This window comes from Styela clava, chromosome 9, assembly GCF_964204865.1.
Source record: "Styela clava chromosome 9, kaStyClav1.hap1.2, whole genome shotgun sequence".
Classification (NCBI taxonomy): domain Eukaryota; kingdom Metazoa; phylum Chordata; class Ascidiacea; order Stolidobranchia; family Styelidae; genus Styela; species Styela clava.
In genome coordinates this window covers 18208678-18222731 of record NC_135258.1, presented here as the reverse complement: position 1 = coordinate 18222731, position 14054 = coordinate 18208678, and the positions used below count along the sequence as shown (strand labels likewise).

At 34.2% G+C, this 14054-nt stretch overlaps 1 protein-coding gene across 1 annotated transcript; it reads right to left on the bottom strand.

Moving 5' to 3' along the window:
- Positions 1-177: 177 nt before the first annotated feature.
- On the bottom strand, positions 178-4465 carry LOC120339096 (carboxypeptidase B-like). The gene is made up of 9 exons (XM_039407163.2): positions 4307-4465; positions 3801-3882; positions 3269-3502; positions 2441-2644; positions 2198-2296; positions 1895-1997; positions 1128-1333; positions 475-559; positions 178-377 (listed from the first exon to the last, which is right to left on the bottom strand). Exons 1-9 carry the CDS (start codon positions 4387-4389, stop codon positions 178-180), a joined length of 1296 nt encoding a protein of 431 aa, XP_039263097.2. The 5' UTR covers positions 4390-4465.
- Positions 4466-14054: the final 9589 nt, after the last annotated feature.

The window sequence follows — 14054 nt, the reverse complement described above, 5'->3', positions numbered from 1 at the left end:
TTTATATATATATATATCCTTTTACGGAATGAGTCAAAAAATATTCAATGACGAAAAGCACGAGTTGTATTACAATAAGTGTATAATGCAATTAATTCATATGAAATTTTAATATTTAATCAATCTATACTTCAAGCATTAATCTTGTGTATGCTTCGTTTTGAAAATAAAAAATTTTCAACTTTTTTTGTGTTTGTTTATCACAGTGTTGGCTAGAACTTCAATTCCAGCCATTATTTCTTCGCTAGTAGGTTTGATCTGATCAGCTGGAAGTTCGAAGTAAAATGGTCCCCACTGATCTCTGAGTTCCAAAGTATAACTTAACTCAATTTCGGCTTTTTCATACGCCCAGTCGCTCGTGCTCCCTGAGAATACATCTAAATGAAGAAGATATTCTTATTCACTACATTTTGTCTCACCTTAACTACCCCCGGGTCCTATAAAATCTAAAACATCTGAGAAACTTTTACTCACACATTGTTACAGATCCACGACCGTGCTCATATGTTGAACCGTGAACGCTTTCTATCGCCAGTTTCATTTCGAATGCTGTATCGTTCTATAATTCATACAAAAATATAGTTATATAAGAGAATAAAATATTCAAACAAATCAGATTCTTAATAAAGGGAAATATGAAATTTTTGTAGATTAGTTCTTATTTTGGGGAAATTACATTGGCAATACTGACGTAGTTCTACGTAGAATTGAATACTACTGATTCAGTATAAATTAAATGAGAATACAAAAACAAGTCAAAAATCATAAATGTATCTCCATTAGATGATGAGCACAGCGTATTGATCAACAGATATCCCTAATAACATAAGAGATCTTCAACTAAGTTATCAATTAGACCTTGAAATTATTGCCTATTTCGAAGTAAATGTAACATATTCCAAATAAATTTGAGTTTAACAGAAACGAAGTATTCCGATTTTACAATGTCAGAACGTTTCATATAATAAACCAATCAAATTTCCATGAACATCCAAGATAACAAAGTTTCGTCCTCAAGAGTAGTTTGTAACAATATATTCTATAATGCACAAAAATATGATTTATAAATATATCTACTTGCCATAATAAACATTTTATTTTATTGTTCTACATTTAATAATACTTACAAGTTCTTTTTCTGTCCGTGGAATCAATGTTAGATTGTGATTATAAGGATATAATATCTGTTGACCATAGTTATGGAACGACACAAGAGCCTTGATTTTTGATTTTTCTCTTCGAACAAAATTTGCCAGATGATGTATTACAGGTTCTGATTCTGCATGAGGTCCATGATAAACAATTGAGCATGGTTTGTCGCTTGCGCCTTGGCCTGTTGAAATGAGATATTAAAATTAAATATATAGAGAGGCAAATTAAAGTTACTACCGCATTGAATGTGCAGAAATAACATATTACAGATATTGCGACAACTTAGTACAGTTTTTCATGACATAGAAGCTAAAATTAAATTTTTCGTCGCGTCAATTTCAAATATTATATGGCTTGTGCTCACTTTGTTACAAATTACAATGTTCGGGAAAGATAAACTCAAAATCATATTCAAAATACTGTCATATAACAATAAACACTTGCTTTGAAGAATATGGAATAAGTGGATGGTGCTGAAGAGAAAGAAGCTAACTGAAACATACTTTTTCAATATGATAAAGACCCTTATATAAAATATATTATAAAAGTCAACGGAGTGGTATAGAGGTGAATTTGAAAAACTAAAAACTAATTACTCGCGGTTTGATTTACAATGATTTTATATCAATTTCCATCGAATTCTAGTATAAAAGATCATCATTGTTGAATTTTTGCGAAATAAATTGGTTCTGAACATTCTTCAGTTTAGATCAAGTGTTCAAGTGTTAAACAAAGAAGATACCTTTAAAATTGACATCCCAGTTTCTGTTCGCATCTGCCCCATAACAAGTTTCGCCAGTTTCATTATCTATGTAAGGTGTTCGAGTTTTTCTCCACAATCGTGCCTAAAAGCATAACATGACATTGAACTGTATTAAAAATAAAGACTGAAAGAGCATTGGACTATCACAAAAAGGGTCTAGTGGCAACGTTCCGATTATGCCTCTGCGGAATGGTTTATAATTTTGTTGTTATGGCAACTTTCTTTTTTAATTCCTGTAGAAAAAATTCTCAAGAAATACGAAAATTAAAACAAAAAACTCACATCAGTCCATGAATATGAATATCCATCTACGTTTACGACAGGAACAAAATAAAAATCCAAATTTTCCAGGAGACTTGAATACGATGCATTGGATAGAACCTAGTAAAAATTAGAGAAGTATTGTTTATGGAAGGCGGAATATAGAAAAAACTGTTATACTTGTGTTGTAGGGATCCTTTTAAAATGCCAATTCCCATGATAATTCGGAAATCCTTAATCCTATATTTACTCTTATAATTTTACCTGGTTGCAAACGAACATTAGTGTTGCTGATGAAATCCATTCTCGAGCATGGGTAGTTGCATCCATATAAAATACCGGATTGTTGTTATTAAAATTTTTTGCCACGTACAGACCATGCACTGGTCTACCTTCTGTCGAACTTCCAATCTTAAATTTTTCAACAAATGTATATTTGGCTGCCATAAGATCCATCCATTGTTCAATCTGCCAAACAATCGTTCAAATCTTATTCGTAATTAATAGCATTATATACGAAATTAAGGTTCAATGTGAATTAATAAATTGCGATTCATATAAGCATATTGGTATTACTCAGACATATACTTGAGTTGATTGGTGCATCAATGGACTCAAACTTTTCACGAAGCAAGATTCTTGTTGGTTTTATTCCTGTTATCGTTGTTAATGTAAAAAAAATCGCCCTTTTTATACTTCTCCAGTCATTTATTTTGAAACTTGTGAGTTCGTCGCCGTAGGGTGGTTCAAGTAACCGCTGGTCGGTTAAGGCTTCCCCCACCATCAAGTCCATGCTTCCGAAAACAAATGACCAAGCCCATATTCGACAAGAAATGGTATCCGGACGAAAAGCAGTGATTAAGCCGTCTTTTCTCTCCCGTGGTGAAAATATCTATTCTATCCTATCCGAAGACAGATGGTACAGAGCATACCTATATGATACTCTTACTCGCTAATAACCAAAACATCAACTATTCATCACCGAATATGACCTATTATGAATCCCATTCAATTCTCAATTCTGTACGTTATTCGCCAAGACTTGTTCCTAGCAACAATTGACTAAAGTCGAGGATTTGTTTAAAAAATTACCTCATTTAACGGATGATAAACAGTATAATTAAATTCAGGAAGTTTCTCGATGGATCTCTTTTTTCTTCTTTTATTCCTGAGGTCCTCGAAATCAAGTTTAGTTTTCACGTCATGAACAATAACACGGTGAGACAATCCAACCGAATTAATAAGATATTGAACTTTATTCAAATTGTCTTTGGAAACATGAAGGTCGAAGGTATCATGGTTGGCTAAAGTGCGATGTCGTTCGATCTAAATATAGTTGTATTATACCTTTTAAGAACTTTTGAAAACTGCAGTAATTATCCGGCACTTAGTGGTTAGCGGCAATGCTTTGATTTGAATTTAATTTGAACATCTTTGGCATCAGAATTTTTTCGATTTCAGTAAATATCGAAAGATTGCCATCACACCATAGTAAGTAAATGCAAGACTGTTAGGAAGTACTCCCAAGCTTTCAAACTGCATAATTAATTATACCTAAAAATTTATTAATAAACACCATTCAGAGAATGTCAATTATTATCAATACCAACGATTAAAATACTACCTCTATATCTGGATGCAGAGATAAGTCATTCATAAGTTTAATATCGTATGCTGTATCAGCCTTTACTCTCCATACTTGATTTCTAAACATAAACGTATTTTTGATTCGCCAAGAGTTTAAAAAAGTTGATGGTCCGGAATTTTGGAAATATTGACTTTTTCGATACATTTTTCGCTAGCACATGACTCAAATCTCAAAAAAGGATCATTGACTTATATTCGATAATAGTTTTGTACATTAAATGTCGTAGGTTTCCTCAACTAGAATAAAAAAATTCGGATAAAAAATTTGAATTCATAAAAGCAAAAAATGACATAAATATCGATATGGACCGACTTCTCATTTCAAAGTTAAAGCAACCTTGTTGTAGTCAATTTCAACCAACTTCAGATAAGGATAATTTCCTACAGAATGAGTGCACCTTTTAACGTACATTTCATCCTATTCATCAATAGTATAATTACTTACATACCGTGAATTTCCATTCATGTAAACGTTTAACTTACCCCTTGTATATATCGTGAAGACAGATGCATCCGGTTACGAATTGCAGTAGAACAAATTTTGTTGACAAGTTTATATCGAACATATTTTACTCTATACACATTAATCTCCTAGTAGTGTCCTAGATTTGAATCAAACAACTAAATATATAAACCTGCGTTGTTGTTGTTGTTGTTGTTATAAATGCATTGATAAAGAGAAAAATCCTAAAATAACTCTGAAAACTGACTGCCAATACAAGTAACCTTACATGTTTCTCATTAAACATAATTACGGTGTATCATATAAACACATCACGTTCATTGAATGAAAAACGATATAAAAAAATTTTTAAAGCGATTTTTCGATATAACATCATAATTCAACCTTCTACTACACTCCTACATTGGAAAAGTATATATAAATAAATCAGCGATATCATGCTATAAAATTCAAAACAAGTTTAATAATCATATATTTTTCTTATTAGCAATATTATTGATAATTATTATGAGCATACACAATGTGAATGGAAAACACATTTTTGCTCGTGTCACTTTTATACTACGCACAAGTCGGAATGTATACAGCTCTAGTACTCACGAAATTTAAGTTTCTCACCAGGATAATAATAGGAAATGTGATTTCCCGTGATTCGTCACGAACGCCAGTTTCCAGTGCAATATAGGAAATATTCAGATCAAACTACTTCAAGAATTAAGCATCCTATCATCACCTTTTTAACTCAGGCCAGAAATGAGTTTCTCACATGTCCACTTGATTATGTATCGTACTCGGCCTGACAATCGTTTCATCGCCATCATTAATCAATAAAATGTCAGTTTACTGAAAATTATCGGAACCGATTAGGCATATTTTCCAATTAAAATTATTTATGTGAATGAAGTCATTCTAATAACATTGGTGTTTTTGTAGACACTAATGAACAAAACCAAGTGAATAAATATGTATTTGAACACTATACTGATTTTGTGATTTATTCTACACATTTCATAAAAGGTGGTTGTTATATGTAGTATGATGTCATAACGCTTTCGAATGACTAAGCAAATGCCTCGCGAACTCACCGGATAATACTACTTAATGTCAAATACAATAAAGTATGACGCAACAAATAGGCAATTGACCTTTATCTTGAGCTATTGCCCAAAACACAGTGCAAACGGTTCGTAAGGCATTTTCGTTTTCGAGCAAGATTGGAACTAAAAAAATGTCCTCAATTTTGGGTCTCAATTTTTCTATACGAGGGGGACGGTTTTGTTATTTGATTGCTTATAAGAATACTTACATTCTAATTTTACTTTTCATGGCTACTATCAACGTCATTAAACTTATTTTAAATTGCGTTCTTATATTGTTGGGATTGTTATGTCGGGATTGGTGAATACGACAAACCTATCTAGCTCATAATGCGAGATATTTTGGCTTCTGTGCAGTGTAATTTTCATGGTATTACCTGAATGATAGATACATAATTCTAGGTAATATGAGACGTTTAACAAATTAGTTTCCTTGCTATAAATACAAAAAAATATCATACTATATGTAAATTAACCATACAATCAATCATTCAAACTCTGTGGTATAATATAATGTCGTCATATTATCAATTGTTCTTGTTAAAACTACCACGCATGTGTTTTATATTTATTTATTCTAGGTAATGAATAAAGTTTTGTATTATTTAAAGTCTTTCAGTTCGTTGTGTTAATGAAGTTCTTGTTTATTACGTGCACATACTTTGATAACATAATATAAACAATCTGTCCCTATGTGTACAGGTAATTAAAAATTGTGTCTCATATGCAATCTTTTAATCAAAGGTCTAGTTTACGTATATAAAACATGGGTTATATGATTGGCGATTCTGACTCTCTTTCGCAGCTTTTGAAATTTCGCGAAAGAGAGCCAGAGTGATAGGAAAGTTGATTGAAAGTTGATTGTGACTAAATTCTCAAAACTGACTGTGGCGTCCACCCGCGTACTTCAACTTAGTGTACTTAAAGAACCTGTGCAGTGCGCTTCCACAATCATAAGTCCAGCAATCATACACCCCTGTTAACTGATCTAAGTAGATCAAGTTACAATCGTGCAATATTTTATTTCTAAATGGGTATGCTTCAGAGTTCAGAAAACTTTGTAATCGCAAACCATTGCATAACAAAAGTATGAATAAAATACGATAAACACAATATACAAGTATCGTCGTTCAAAAATATGAATAACATAATAAGTCACAAAACATGGAAAATACCTATTTCAGTATTTATCGATTCAGGTAAATTGATAATGCAAAAAAAAAGTCTCTAAAATGAAATGATTTAGTCAACTCATATTCATTTGCGCATTTTAAATCGGATCCAAAATCTCCACGTTTCTATCAATGTTTGTAAAATGGACTTCTTGAATTATATTTCACACAGTTTAACGTGGTTTAACGTTGATACCAAAGCATCAACTCCCCTATTGTCGTTTCCTTAGCACGCCATCGGAATGGAATAATATCAGATATATCACGACGAAATTGGAAATAGTTGTCCTGATCGGCAAGGAAACAAAAAAGAATAAAACTGTACTTAATTGGAACCATAAAGTACACCGGTCGAAGGTCCGACCTCTCATAATCCTAATAAACAAAATGTTTCGTTTTAGATCTATTTTGGAAAGTAAACCGGGTAGTTGGCATAGTCCATCGGAAGAGAAATATGGTAAGGTAAATGTTTTGAGGAATTCACTAGAATTGATTTGGGTTGAGCGACACTTCTACTCGATGTTTGGGTTTCTGAATTTCGTATCAAGTGGGCAGATTTAGATATCGTTCTACTATTTGCCGAAGATAATCCATACGATTTGCTACAAGATCTTTGGAGCTTCGGGTCTGCAGATTTTGGCCTATTATATCTTCCCATGGTCGCAGATTGCTTTGTGTAATCATGCGGAACCAACATTCGTGGGGACTTCTTGGGGCGACGATCCATCGTTGCTGTCTGTCTCTGGGTTGTTTTTCTTTCATTTTTATGAGTTGTTCGTTCTGTCATTGCGTTAGGTTTTATAGAAAGGGTTTGAAGACTGGGTAGTGTATTGTAATGAGTCGGTGGACAATATGCAGGTGGGTTGTCGTCCATTTTGGGAAATGGAAATGGCATCTGCTGATTTCTAGTGAGCTTTTCAAGCGCTTTAGCATCTTTTTGCTCCAAAGTTTCCTTTTCAGTTTTCATTCTTTGTTCTTCTGCTTCGCGATTCTTATCCTTCTTCTTCTTGGACATCCGTGCGTGGCAAATAGCCACTGTGCAGGCCAGAACTAAACTCCCTATCATAAGACTAACAATCATAGGCGCAGATTCCATCATATTTCAGATTTACCTGCGTCCAAGCTAAGATTAATATTCTGTAATATAAGATAAATATTGATAATTTATAATCGAAATTTGTGTTCTTCAAATTTGTTCAAGTCAAGTCAGTTTCACTTTTAAAATACTACTTTTATTATAAATCAAGCTAAGTTGATATATCTTTAACTTTTCATTTTGTTACCAATTTTGTTAGTGTGCATACCATTTCAACTCGGATATTTCAATTTCCAACACTGATCCTACAATAAGTATTGCATCGTTCAAAATCAAGATTTAATTTTGCAAATGATCTCATTAATGAAGCACGTACCAATTTATTCATAAATACCTTCGAAATAGGTAAAACATCCATTTGAGGAAGATGGAGCATCTAAGCTAAAATTTGGCAGTTTAAAAATGCATGTATACGGTTTGTTGATTCGTGTCATTGGGCAATATAAAAAACTCCGACTGTACACGAAATTACTAACCCATCAACCAAATATGACCATGCTGCTGTTTATTAAAGATTGTTGAACAATTATCTGTAAGCAGCTGATTCATAAGATTACCTTGAACGATATTCTACGCAGTCGTTTTTAGATATAATCGTTTACATCAGCATCGGAGGAAGATGCCGCTACGATACCGGTCTTAACTTTAATTCTGAAGTTTCCTTTTATAACAGGAATATAAATCTAACTTTTTGGTCTGTCAGTGCTCCATCTTACTCACGAACTTCCTGGCTATATGACAACATTATCTTTCCATCCGGTATCTGTAACTTCGCATGATCTATTTCCCAGGAACAATATTAATAAATCTGACAAAAATTTCCACGGATACGTACCTCGGCGTCATAATTAACAAGATCGCACGCCCGTTGCATGGAACTGTAGTCAATTATCTAGATAATTATCCTCTTTCAGAGCCATTACACTCTCAGAACAATAGCAAAGATAAATAAGCTCATAAATCGGATCACAATCGTTAAGTGGGAGATCCCAATTACTGAATTCTTTTGTTTTTACTGTATAGATTGGGCGTGGTTGATTTATATTGTATTAACGTATTCGTATCCAAGCATGAACAAATATCGTATATTTAAAGTAAATGGGCGTAGTCGTAATCATTGCCTCTACCCTCATACTGTGGTGAACGTTTTTGGGTTCTCACTATTATGAACACTAAAATATAATATTTGAATTCATAATCTGTCAATGAAAAATATATTTTCTTCCTTGTATTTTTTTGGCAGTTTTTTTGAGCATTTCGATCTCTCTTAAGCGTACCGGAAGTTACTCATAACTTGAATTTGATAAGAATGGCCAATTGGAATCACTCTGAATGGTTCTGAGTAAACCACCGTAAAGATGCAATTCCATTCTATGTTGAGTGTAAAGAGGCGCTAAATAATAGCTAATGCTCTAATACCTGACTAAGTTCAGGTCAATTTCACGGGTAAGTATGCATTCAATCAATAGATGACTACAAGTAGTCTGAGTACGATCGAGAAATCCTATCCTAAAATTAAATCAATCCTTGCTGCGGATCTCTCGGCTGGGACCCCGTAAAACGAGCTAAGCGCATTTTCACCGTTTCGCATCAAAAAACGAATATTGAGTAATATATCATTATATGTTTAATTATGGAATTTGGAGGAATAACGTATGTTTGGAGCTATTGCATCATTGTAATATATATAGGTACCGTTCGATGGAATTTTATGTATCACCGTACATTTCAAACTGTATCACAAGTTTTGAAATACATTTAAAGGAATATAACTTGATCATCTAGAAAGCCTTATATTATTTCTGCTGTCACTTTCAATAAAGCCTGGGAACATTACAGTCAGATGGATTGAGACAATACCTGGAAAGTAAAATGACAAAAAAACAGGGTGCATTGCGGATTCGCGTTGGTGCTAATACCACAAAGATACTTTGAGCATTGATTTTCCGGCTATTAGGAAACCGTTGAGATTCGTTGGCAATGTAGACTACAGTTTGCTTGTTCGTTAATACCTCAGAAAACATTCTCTGCAGATTGCAACCGCCCCCATCACATCTGATTTGGACCACACCAACACCGTCGGAAAATATTTTTGCCGCTCTTCTCATATTCTAGTCTAGCCCAGGGGATTACACCACACTACAGGGGCGTGAAAACTTATCCATATCAGAAACACAAACAAGTAAATGACTAAATACAAATAATATAAGCACAGTAAGTATAAACATCATCTTGAATACCGCAATGCAACGAAATTGCAGATCAAACAAATTAAATTCGTTTATTACTCCAGATCCACAAGGTCCTTTGGCAGAAAGGTAAATGCGGCTCGTATCATCAGCATAAAAATATGAATAATAATTCTGTTATTTACAACATATCCCATGGCCACATGGTTTAACTTGGTAGAAAGGTCATCCATGAGAACAGCATACAAATAAGAACTCAATGGACTGCCTTGTTTAGTGCCAGTATGGACAGAGAAGGAATCTGACAAAGTTACCTCATCAAACGAAAAAGATTTACCGCGATACATGGACACAATCAGCGATAAAAAAAATATCTTGGTAATTTACTATAGTTATTGGACACGAGATGGATCTATAGATCTTTTTAATATTATTGGTAATATGTTGTTGTTGATCATCTCGTTAGTATTCCTTCTCTTCTTATTGTTGTGAAAAAAAAAACGCTTTTTTCTTCAAGTACTGAACTAATTGCATTGAAATTCAGTGATGCCAGATTGTTGTTGTCGATAGAAAGCTATTACTTTTATTTATTCCTAAGTTTTTCTATTTATCCTGTGAGATCGTCTATTCATGGGAACACGGTTTTTAATCCGCCAAGCGTGACGGCTGTCTGGCGTTTTGATTTTATAAAATGTTGCTACAAGAAAGTCGGAAGTTTTTCGATACCGTTGAAGCACCACCGTAAGTTGTACATGAGTCGAATCATTAAGCATTTTTATACACGTCCGTACATGATGTGTCACATGACCCGGTAAAGCTAGGCTATCCGGATACCGGTATTAGTAAGTTACGATGGTCCACAGTTTCAGCTCCGTCCAGGATTTGTTTTTTGGAGAAATTATGGCTAAATATTTTGGTGGAGCTTTTGTGTCCATATATTCGAGTATTGTATTTTTGCGTTTTTTGTTATGTTCCTGTTGGTTTGAGAAAACCGCTCTTTTCTTTGATTACTGGGTCAATTGCTTTGAAGACTTTCCTGGTTAAAGATTGTATTTTTCGGTAAATGGCTATTACCTTTATTTATTCCTAAATTTACTATGAATCCGATATGATCTGACATTTCATTCAAAATCTCACAGTAATATTTTTATTCGTGGAAACAAGTTTTTTTTAGCCGCCAAGGTTGGCGTCTTCCTTTTTTTATTTTGCGAAATCTTGCTTCGCTAAAGTCGGAGCTTTTTTGATATATACATACCCTTGACGCACTGCAGGTAGGTAATAAGTATACGGTAAATTACTGTAATTGATAAAGTACTCTAAAGGATTTAATACTACAGTCGTGAGTCGAATCACTTCGCATTTTAATTGACGTCGGCACAAAACGCATGAATCAGCATTGTCTCAGGACCCGGTAAAGCAAGGGCAGCGTCGTTCGGTGCGTTCCGGCTACAGCTCACCACTGCTTGTACGTTATTATTTGAGTAAAAATACGAGTTTCAGTTTTTCCCAATTTAAAATTATTTTATTGAAACTTTTTATGACTAATACTTTTTGCTGTTTTTGCGCCCCTGTTTAAACGGCGACCGTGGCACGAGCCATGGCTACCAAACCCTAGATACGCCACCTGGAGAAAAGTCTTCAGTTTTAGCGATTGAAGAAAAGTTGGGAGCTGGTCAATATTATTGTATGCATTTCGATCCTTTCGATCCTTTGTGTAGCTGTTGTATCAGTTTGCTGCAACGTGAATACAGCACATAATGACTGTTTGTTTAACCTAACTTATGCTTGCATCTACTATTGTAGAGACCCTTTATTCAGCTGACCTGATAACCACAGTGCAACAAACAAACAAAAATGGTTGAAAACTTTCATGTGTTTTTTACTTTATTGTTGGTATTTCCAGTGTTTCTGTGTTCGATCTCCTTCAGTTCGGTGAGTTTGAAACAGTGCTTTTTAAAATTAAATACGTCCTTTTGTCCTCCTTTTTTGTTGAAAATTTTGTGTTCTCCGAGGACGCTCTAAAAAGTCAAAATGTCCTCCTTTTTCGCGGGATTAAATATTCAAAATTCTGTTATGATATAATCAACAATTTTTGATGTGTTAAAAAAATTTTAAAGTAAGTAGAAACTTGTAATTATCATTTCACATATGGCACGCATGAAGCAATTCATTGCATTGAGATAGCATACAATACCTTTAGGTCAGTGTTTTAAACCTGGGTTCGGTGGAGCTGAGGTTCGCCGAAGGTTCTCTACAATAGTTATATATCAGAAGTGGGCACAATTTTTTAGTATAAGAGCCGCATGCTGCAAGTCAGAACTTTAAAAGAGCAGCAGAATTTGTGAATTCATCATTATTATCAAAATAACATGAACAGAAAAGAAATTCACACAAGAGTCTAATAACAATAAATAGATAAATGAGATATCGCGTGCATCTAACAGACATACATACAGACAGACCGATTAAAATCGATAAGTAACAAGGCAGCTATGCTCAAATATATGCACAATTTGAGCTCATTTAATTTGTGTTTCCTTATAGCTGATTTACAAGGGTAGTCTCGTAAGAAGTTTTCATGATTCGATTCATGGTGCCGTTTAACATTGCTGACTTTATTCTGACTTAGTAGCTTATGGCAGATTATGCACAAAGGTTTATTCTTCTGACTGATAAATGCGTATTCTTCTTCCCATTCTGACTTGACAACTCTGTTTTCATCTTCGTACTTTCGTTTCTTAATTGAGGACATATCGCACAGTAACTTAGAATAACTAACCGCAATTAAGCTGCAATACCGCCGACGCATCAATAAACATTGCATATTGTGACGAAGGATTTGCTGACTTGACTGACTTAAATTCAACGCTACAGCGATTTTCCTACTAAAACATAATTTGTCTAAATCATTGACGAAAACTTCTTTACGACTTTCAATAAATTAAAAGAGTTTACATTAAAGTTTTTCTCTTAGTTAAAATTTGGATAATAATTTATGTTAGCGAGAAGAGCCGCACAAAAAGTCTGGCGAGCCGCATGCGGCTCGCGAGCCGGGGTGTGCCCACCCCAGTTATATATAATAAAATCTTTCTAGTACCCAACTTACTAATTAAGAAAAAATATCAAAATTACGATAGTCCAACGAAGATATACAATCTTACACGTTTAAACAACTCGTGAAATGGCTCAACCGGGCGTAGATTCGCGTAGATATATATATGTTCTATTGGACATGTCAATGACCGTTACATCTTGAATTCAGTACATTTCATTAAAACTCATATCAAAATGGTGCTAGTTCATAATGTAGGCTATGTCACTTTTGGCGAAAATCCGTGAAAAAAAACGCTCTATTCCGCATTCGGATGCAGTTTGAAGTATTGGACACGAATGACTTCAGCTACCAATATTTTTGAGGTATCGTATCATATCATCTTTCGAATCTCCAAAATGCAACTTTTATACAACAAAAGATGGCTGCTGCGAACAATAGAAGCACTGCCCTAGGATATATGCATACTTGTTATGCATATCCGTTTATCACGAAAAATCGTGTTGTTCTGCAATTATTACTTATCGATCTTGATCGGTAAATCTGTTGATAGGTATTTGTCTGTTTGTCTGTTAGATACACGCGATATCTCACGAAAGCGAGGTTAAATCTGCTCCAAATTCTGCATGTACATTCATCATATCTCGGACCAGAAGTCTATTGATTGGATGAATAATGTCGTATAATTAGCGAATTATTGATTAATTAGTGACGGGACACACGGTGTCACTATGGAGTAAGAGCACATGAATCGATCGATAAGTCTTCGGTCTCCGACCAATATTCTGGTTTTTTTACGTCATTTCATTGTATTTCGCAACTTAGCGAAGTTTCGATTTTGGCAGGAAATTTTGTCAGTAGACCCAGTAAAAACCCATTTTACCCAAGGGTTAAAGCAGAAATATCCATGCCTCAGAAAAGATAAAACTAATAGCGAAGCGGAGTGCACTACTTGCAGATACGATACTTTCGTTTCTGAGGTGAATAAAGGCAAGATTAGCTTACAGTTGCACGTTGACAAGACAAAAATGCAATATTGCATTGTCGTCACATCGTCTATTGTCACTTCAATATTTAAGCCTAGATATTTAGTAGATATATAATGTATATATATCAGGCACGGGTAAAACATGGTTCTACCGAATGTGTCCCCTATTTGGGG

What these genes read in the sequence shown, in the direction of transcription:
- LOC120339096 (XM_039407163.2), bottom strand. Translation starts at nt 4,389, where the DNA reads ATGTTCGATATAAACTTGTCAACAAAATTTGTTCTACTGCAATTCGTA. An exon ending in CTTCACGATATATACAAGGG is followed by an intron (nt 3,883 to 4,306) that starts GTAAGTTAAACG and finishes GTTTATGTTTAG; the next exon opens with AAATCAAGTATGGAGAGTAA. An exon ending in CTGGGATGTCAATTTTAAAG is followed by an intron (nt 1,334 to 1,894) that starts GTATCTTCTTTG and finishes TCATTTCAACAG; the next exon opens with GCCAAGGCGCAAGCGACAAA.